This window comes from Dipodomys spectabilis, unplaced genomic scaffold (assembly GCF_019054845.1).
Source record: "Dipodomys spectabilis isolate Male_0828 unplaced genomic scaffold, ASM1905484v1 ptg000228l, whole genome shotgun sequence".
NCBI classification, from domain to species: Eukaryota; Metazoa; Chordata; class Mammalia; order Rodentia; family Heteromyidae; genus Dipodomys; species Dipodomys spectabilis.
In genome coordinates this window covers 10,304,227-10,312,743 of record NW_024870905.1, presented here as the reverse complement: position 1 = coordinate 10,312,743, position 8,517 = coordinate 10,304,227, and the positions used below count along the sequence as shown (strand labels likewise).

At 53.1% G+C, this 8,517-nt stretch overlaps 1 protein-coding gene across 3 annotated transcripts in view; it reads left to right on the top strand.

Moving 5' to 3' along the window:
• Nucleotides 1–998: 998 nt before the first annotated feature.
• The window catches only part of Morf4l1 (mortality factor 4 like 1), a 31,861-nt gene continuing 24,342 nt past the window's right edge, over nucleotides 999–8,517 (top strand). For 2 of the 3 annotated variants that reach the window (XM_042697778.1, XM_042697777.1), the window contains exons 1-3: nucleotides 999–1,110; nucleotides 5,746–5,792; nucleotides 7,688–7,755. In XM_042697778.1, the coding sequence (XP_042553712.1) occupies nucleotides 1,071–1,110; nucleotides 5,746–5,792; nucleotides 7,688–7,755 (155 nt within the window). In that variant the 5' untranslated portion in view covers nucleotides 999–1,070. The remainder of the gene's footprint in view (nucleotides 1,111–5,745; nucleotides 5,793–7,687; nucleotides 7,756–8,517) is intronic. The other variant, XM_042697780.1, reaches the window with a different exon arrangement.

Below are 8,517 nucleotides of genomic sequence, written 5' to 3'. Positions count from 1 at the left end.
TATGGGGGATTCAATTCTAAGTTGGAGTCCACTCACTCCATGCTAAGCGCTGCAGGTAACTCATACAGCAAACAGAGGAGTGGTGCTGACAAACTACAGCGCACCAAACCTAGTGTTTTGTTTTGGCGCCATTACTGGGACTTGAACTCAGGGCCCGGGCGCTGTCCCTTAGCTTTGTTGCTCAAGACTTAGCACTCGGTTATTTGAGCCACAGCTCGACTTCTGGCTTTCTGCTGGCTCAATGGAGATAAGGGGGGGGTCTCATAGACTTTTCGTGCCCAGGCTGGCTCCGAACCCCGATCCTCGGGTCTCAGACCCCCGAATAGCTAGGATTGCAGGCCTGAGCCTGTCTGCCCCCACCAAGGGGTCTTGCACAGAGGGGGTCACCGTGAAGAAATCTGCGCAGGCCATCTGTGCATCTTCGATTGTAGCAAACTGGGGCGGACCACCGGGGCCATCCCCCCCCCCCCCCCCCGCCCTCCCGGGCCGGGGACTCCCACCCTCCGCGCTGGGAGGCCCCGCCAGGCCCGCGCTCCGGGCCCCGGCCGTCTCCTGGGCGCCCGCCACACCTGGCTGTGGGGAGCTTATTTAATACCAGGGACTCTGAATCCGGGCCTTTCCCATCCTAAGGCTCCATCCCTTCACCCTCCCCTCGGGTCCCGCAAACGCCCTCTTCCAGACTAATAACGCGTGCAGTCCAACCCGAGCTTTCCTACGCCGCGGGGGTGGGGTGGGCCTAGGGGAGCTTCGGGGTGGGGGCGGCGGGCCGGCCCCCCTCCCACGTCCGGCGGCGCCCGTCGGGACTACAAGTCCCGGCGTGCCCCGGGGTGGGCGCGTACGCATGCGCGGGGGCCGGGCGGGCGGCCGTTGGCTGGCGCAGCGTGGCGAGCGGGTCGCGGCGCTGTGAGGTCGGCGGGCGCTGGCAAATCGGGCCGGGGATGTAGAGCCGGCGACGGCTGACGGCGCGTTTGACGCGAGTTTGGGTGGGGTGGAGAGTGGGGGGCGGTAGTCGGGGGTGGTGGGAGAAGGCGGCGGCGGCGGCGGCGCAGGCGGCGGCGAATCACTTATAAATGGCGCCCAAGCAGGACCCGAAGCCTAAGTTCCAGGAGGGTGAGTGCCGCGCCGCGGGGCCTCGCGGCGGGGCGCGCGCGCGGGGCGGGGGGCGCGGGCTGCACCCCGAGGGGGCGGCCGGCCCGGCCCGGGCTTTGTGTCGGGGAGGCGCATTGCGGAGGCCGAGGCTGCCCGGGGAAGAGGCCGCGAACACAATGCAGAGAGACGCGCCGGGGCCGGGGCGGGGGCCCGCGGACGGGGCGGGGGCCGGGGCGGGGGCCGGGGGGCCGCGGACGGGGCCGGGGCGGGGGCCGGGGGGCCGCGGACGGGGCCGGGGCGGGGGCCGGGGGGCCGCGGACGGGGCCGGGGGGCCGCGGACGGGGCGGGGGCCGGGGGGCCGCGGACGGGGCCGGGGCGGGGGCCGGGGGGGCCGCGGACGGGGCGGGGGCCGGGGGCCCGCGGACGGGGCCGGGGCCGGGGCCGGGGCCGGGGCGGGGGCCGGGGGGCCGCGGACGGGGCGGGGGCCGGGGGCCGGGGGGCCGCGGACGGGGCGGGGGAGGGTGCGGACGGGGCCGGGTGGCCGCGGACGGGGGCCGGGGGGCCGCGGACGGGGCGGGGGGGGGGTGCGGACGGGCCCGGGGGGCCGCGGACGGGGCCGGGGCCGGGGGGGCCGCGGACGGGGGCCGGGGGGCCGCGGACGGGGCCGGGGGGCCGGGGCCGGGGGACCGCGGACGGGGCCGGGGCGGGGGCCGGGGGTCCGGGGTCGAGGCCGGGGGGCGCGGACGGGGCCGCGGACCGGGGCCGGGGCGGGGGTCGGGGGGCCGCGGACGGGGCCGGGGCAGGGGCCGGGGATCCGGGGTCGAGGCCGGGGGATGGGGCCGGGGTCGGGGCGCCGGGGCCGGGGGCGGCGGGGAGGGGCCCCGGAGGACGTGGCGCGGGCGTCCCGGAAGCCGCGCGCGGGGCGCGGGGCGCCGCCTCGGGCATGGGGGTGGGGTGGGGTGGGGAATGGGCCGGGAGCCTCGGGGCGGGAGAAAAACTGCGTTTGTAAAATGGCGATGGTAAGATGGCCGCGCCAACATGGCCGCCAGCGTCCGAGCCCCCGAGTTGCCCGCGCAACCCCCACCGGGGCCGCCGCGGCGCCTGCCCGCCCCCCCCCCCGTTCGCCCCCCTCCCCCCCGCTCGCCCCCCCTCCCCCGTCCTCCCCACCTTCCCCTGGCGCCGCGTCCGCGCGAGCGCTGCGCCTGCGCAGAGGCGGGTGGGTGGGGCCGACGCGGAGCCGGGTGGGAGGGATGCGCGGGGGTTGCTTGTATTTTTGTTTGGTGCGGCCCTGAGGCCGCGTCCGGCTCTGCGTGGCGGCAGCCACCGCGTCCGGATTCTTCGGTCATGGCCGCGCGCACGCGCGCTCCTAAAGAGCCAGTAAAAAAGCCAGAAACCCCAACCACTTGAAAGGTTCTCTAACGGCTTTTGTGTATTCAAGTCTAGGGCCTCGGGCGCCTGTTATTTTTTTTTTTGTTTTGGTCGGTCCTGGGGCTTGAACTCGGCCTGGGGCTCTGTCCGAGAGGTGGTGGTGGTGGTGGTTACGTGCTCAAGGCTTTACCACTTTGAGCCACAGCTCCACTTCTGGTTTTCTGGAAGTCTCACGAACTTTACTGCCCGGGCTGGCTTTGAACCGTGATCCTCAGATCTCAGCCTTCTGAGTGGCTAGGACGGCGTGAGCCACCAGTGCCCAGCTTTTTTTTTTTTTTTTAAATCTATGGGGAAATTGCAATGATATTTGATTAATAGTGCCCTGAAAGTTATTTTTTTTTATTGGCTTTTGGGTCGACCAGAGTGTTTTGGCTGATGTTAGGACTAAGATGGAAATAAAATAGCCAAAGAGGATGTTCCCAAGGGAACATCTAACTGGGCACCGGTGGCTCACAAGACTAAGATCTGAGGATCACTGTTCAAAGACAGCTTAGGCAGAAAAGCCGGTGAACCTTTATCCTTAAACCAGCCAGAAGCCAGAAGTGGAGGTGTGGTGAAGCCTTGATTGGGAAAAAGCTACTAAGAGCTTGATACCTTGAGTTCAAGCCCAGGTGTATATACATGCACACATTCATGCATGCACACAGCTAGTAGATGTTATTCTGGGAGATTCTCACTAATTAGAGGTTCTGGATGAGCTATAGAACAAGTTTGTCACTTATTTATTTTTTGTCAGTCCTGGGGCTTGAACTCAGGGCCTGGGCACTGAGCTTCTTTTGCTCAAGGCTAGCAGGCCTCCACTTGAGCCACAGGGCCACTTCCAGCTTTTTCTGTGTATGTGGTACTGAGGAATCTAACCCAAGGCTTCATGCATGCACTCTACCACTAAGCCACATTCTCAGCCCTGGAACAAGTTTTATATATAACAAGTTTGAAAAACTTTCAGAAACTGGGGAAAAGCAAAGGAAGAAGTGACTTTGTCCTGTAAATATTTACTCATGCTGGGTGCTGGTGGCTCACGCCTGTAATCCTAGGTACTCAGGAGGCTGAGATCTGAGGATCCAGGTTCATGCCAGCAGGGCAAGAAAAGGGCAGGAGACTCTTACCTCCAATAAATCACTCAGAAAACCAGAAGTGGTGTTGTGGCTCAAGTGGTAGAGTGCTACCCTTGAGCTGAAGAGCTGAGAGACAGTGCCCAGGCCCAGAGTTGAAGCCCCAGAACTGACCAAAAAAAAAAAAAAAATTGCTTATTACCTGAATTAAAAAATGGTAATCTCTCTGTACATCATCTAAAAACAACAAAACTTAAAAAACACTAAAACAGAGTGAAAAACACTAAAACAGAGTGCTCAGGCCTGTAATCCTAGCTACTCAGAAAGCTGAGATCTGAGGATCACAGTTCAAAGCCATACCAGGCAGAAAAACCCTGTGAGACTGCTATCTCCAATTAACCACTCAAAAATGGAAAGTGGAGCTGTCACTCAGTGGTAGAGTGCTTGAGCAAAAAGAAGCTCAGGGCCCAGGGCCCAGGTCCTGAGTTCAAGGCCCATGACCAACCAAAAAAACTCAGGAAAAAAGTAAATTATTCCAAAGATTATTTATCAGAATTGGGTATCCTTAGGCTGGGAAGGTGGCTCAGTGGTAGAGTGCTTGCCTTGCATGCCTGAGGCCCTGGGTTCGATTCCTCAGCACCACATAAGCAAAAAGAAAAAAGCTGGAAGTGGCGCTGTGGCTCAAGTGGTAGAGCGCTAGCCTTGAGCTGAAGAGCTGAGGGACAGCGCCCAGGCCCAGAGTTCAGGCCCCACGACCTGACCCAAAAATAAACAATTGGGTATCCTGTAAGGGATAAACAGTTGACACTGTAGTTATATGCATTTGATTCTTCTTCAGCTTTTATGATGTTTATCCAATATGTCTGAGAGCCGGTCTCAATCTCTGGTTTGGTTTGTACTTTCCAGATACTTCCTTCTCTGTGATCCTCCCAAGTCCCTTATTATAAGTTTGTTAGTACTCAGCACTTTGGGGCACAGAAAGACCTGATAGATATGTTGGGAAATAGATGTTCAGATTTCCCATACAATTATCAGAATCAAGGAATATCTTTTTTTTTGGTCAGTTGAGGGGCTTGAACTCGGCCTGGGCACTGTCCCTCAGCTCTTCAGCTCAAGGTGAGCGCTCTAGCACTTGAGCCACAGTGCCACTTCCGGTTTTCTAGTGATTTTTTTATTGGAGAGAAGAGTCTCATGGACTTTCCTGCTCACACTGGCTTTGAACTGTGATCCTCAGATCTCACCCTTCTGAGTAGCTAGGATTACAGGCATGAGCCACTGGTGCCCGGCTAAGGACTATCTTTTGAGTTATGCTTAACAACTAAAATACTGAAGCGTATTTATTGTTGCATCGTTTCTTCAGAATTACACTTGTAGGTAATTTGAGTTTTATAGTCCAAAATAGCTGGCCCTTTTGGAATCTTTAGTTGCATTGGGTTGTGTTGAAACAAAGTGGGCTGGAGATAAAGTGTGAGGTTAAGCCGGGAGCTGGCCACTCACGCCTGTAATCCTAGCTATTCAGGAGGCTGAGATCTGAGGATCGCCCTTCAAAGCCAGCCCAGGCAGGAAAGTCCGTGAGACTCCTATCTCCAGTAAGCCACCAGAAAACCAGAAGTGGTGCTGTAGCTCAAGTGGTAGAGCGCTAGCCTTGAGCTGAAGAGCTGAGGGACAGCGCCCAGGCCCAGAGTTCAAGCACCAGGATCCACACACAAAAAAACTGTGAGGTGTTTAGGTTCTATCAAGAATTGCCTGCCTGCTTCTTAGATGAACAAACAGAAATGGCTTTTAAGTTTCACTGTAGTCCTTGAGGTATCATTTGGCTTTTCAAGTCTTAAGGGAAGACTGAAGGTAAGGTGTAGCTCCCAAAGACCTAGGGCTTTGTGTCTGTTTTTACTAAAAGTATGAATGAACATGGAGTAGTGTAAAAAAAATCCATCTCGGTGATTCATAGTGAGAAAATGGCATTGGAACATGTGAGAAAAGCATTTCTAGTAATCTGGCTAGAACAATCCAAGCCAGCTAACCTTACTTGATAGGTCACTGAAAGAACCTAGTGGGGTATGTGGAAGCTCATTCTAAGGTGCTTCTCTGTGTAGCCTTAACCATTTTAAGTAATTTTGCTTTCAACTGTCTGTCTTAGGTTGGGATCACACTAATCCATCGTTTTTTTATTTTGCAGGTGAGCGAGTGCTGTGCTTTCATGGGCCTCTTCTTTATGAAGCAAAGGTACGAAGATGGTTTTTTTCAAGAAAGTTGGCCAAAATTACTAGCCAGATTTGATCTTTTTTGAGGTTGTGTGCTGGTATTTGGGCTTTGAACTTGGAGCCTTGGAGCTCTTGACTCACCTTGCTTTCTTGCTCAGAGCTTGGTGCTTTACCACTTGACCCATGCCTCCATCAGGCTTATTTGCTGGTTAATTGGAGACAGTCTTCAGGACTTTTCTGCCCATGTTGGTTTCAAACTGAATTCCTCCAGGTATTAGCTTCTGAGCTAGGGTTAAAGATGTGAACCTCCAGTGCCCAGCAGCATATTTTTTTTTTTTTTTTTTGGGTCCGGTCATGGGGCCTGAACTCTGGGCCTGGGCGCTGTCCCTCAGCTCTTCAGCTCAAGGCTAGCGCTCTACCACTTGAGCCATAGCGCCACCTCTGGCTTTTTTCTTTCTTTGCTTATGTGGTGCTGAGGAATCAAACCCAGGGCCTCAGGCATGCAAGGCAAGCGCTCTACCACTGAGCCACCTTCCCAGCCCGCATAATTTTTTTTAAATCAGTCGTGGGGCTTGAACTCTGGGCCTGGGCGCTGTCCCTGAGTTCTTCAGCTCAAGGCTAGCGAGCGCTCTATCACTTGAGCCACAGCTCCACTTTGGTTTTCTGGTGGTTCATGGGAGATAAGAGTCTCATGGACTTTCCTTGCCTGGGCTGGCTTTGAACCACGATCCTCAGATCTCAGCCTCCTGAGTAGCTTGGATTACAGGTGTGAGCCACTGGTGCTGGGCTAGCATAATTGTTTTAATAAGGTCAGTTTTGGTTAACCACCTTCACAAATCATGTTTGACTTAGTGTTTTTGTTTTTTAATTTTTTCGCCAGTCTTGGGGTTTGAACTCAGGGCCTGGGCACTGTCCCTGAGCTTCTTTTGCTCAAGGCGAGCTGACTCTACCACTTGAGCCACAGCACCATTAATGTCTTTTTCTATGTATGTGGTACTGAGGAATGAACCCAGGGTTTCATGCTTGCTAGGCAAGCACTCTACCACTAAGCCACATTCCTAGCCCTTAACATGTGTTTTAAAAGTGTTAAATGATGAGTCTGTTTGATCATATGTTCTTCATTGTTTCATGAATTTTGACAGATTATTTTTTCCTTGGCAGCGAAGCATCACTGAGGGATAATGTTTGAAATGACTATGAAAAGAACTTGTGGTTCTTTTGGTTTTTCTCTCCTGAACACCTTTAAGTTTTAAAAATCAAATAGTCATGACTTTCCATCATTACTTTGCTACAATTGTCTGCTTTTAGGAATTCAGGTGACCTTCTGAAACAAATCAGTGTATTGAAGCTGATCAGATTAAAAAAAAATAATTGTAGTTCTTGGCTTGCGGTTGAACAAGTGGTGGAGCATTCGCATAATCCCAGCACAAAGAAGGTTTGTGAGTTCAAGGCCAGCCTGGGCCACATAGGGAGATGCAGTCTGCAATACAGAAGAGTAGGGGGAGGAGAAGACAGGAAGTGGGAACAGTATCTCTGCTGCTTAGGAAGCAGAGGCAGATAGGCAGGACCATAGTTTGAGGTCATAGTGGGCAGAGACAGGTCTCCACCCCTCCATGTCAATATCAAGCCTGGCACACCTGTACTCCCTGCTACACAGTCATATAGGTAAGCAGGATCATGAAAATGGAAACCCTATGTGAAGAGCAAGCTAAAGCAAGAAATGATGTGGTGTGGATCAGATGGTAGAGCCTGTGTGCTATCAAGCTTGAATCCCCAAGTTCAAAACCCATTCTGCTCAATAAATAAAACTTTGTATGAAGCTTATCACTGTTTTTAAATTTCGTTGTTTTTATTTTGTCCACCAAAAAGTTAATAGTAGAGTGGCTTTTTCTAAGTTGAGTTTTTTTTTTATTTCAGTGTGTGAAGGTTGCCATAAAGGACAAGCAAGTGAAGTACTTTATACATTACAGTGGTTGGAATAAAAAGTGAGTATTAGATCTTTAAAAAAACGAATTCTTGCGCAGTTATAATAACACTGAAGCAATGGTGAGCTATTTCTAGTAGTCAGCATTTTTATTTTATCTCACTAGAATCTTCCTGTAGGAGTATTTCCTGTGTTCTTGTGTATGTTAACTTCACCTATCCTGGTTGAATGATGTGTGGCAGGCCAGCACAATCTGAAGATTTTGGTGCATTTTAGGATAGCCTGAGGTTTTGGTCTTAACACATCTAGTTGACTAATGTGTTATTTTAAGCAGTTATACTGAAAACTAGTTGGATTTCTTCCGAGGTAAAGGATAAAAATTGACTTGGAAATGATAGAGTTTGCCAACTCACATAGTTTGGGAACAAAATGTTCATAGAAAGTGGTTTCTTGTGGCTTTCAGTATATGGTTTAGCCACGCATAGCATTCAACAAAACAATATAGTTGAACTTTACAACTTGGCGGGGGCGAGGTGGGGATTCGGGGGAGGGAAGGGATGGTAGGGGAAAAACAAAGGAGGAGATAGCAATGCTGGATAGGAAATGTACTCATTACCTTCCTCATGTAATTGTAACCCCTTTGCACACTAATTTTACAATAAAAAACAAAATACAGTTTACTGCTTAGCTAGCAGAGCCCTTAGTGATCCTCTTCTCCATGGAAACTGCAAAGAACCACATCTAATTAGCTCAGTCTTTTTTTTTTTTTTTTTTGGTTTAAAGTTTTTACTAGGAGGGCTTTTAAAGTAGTTTGATTAATGCT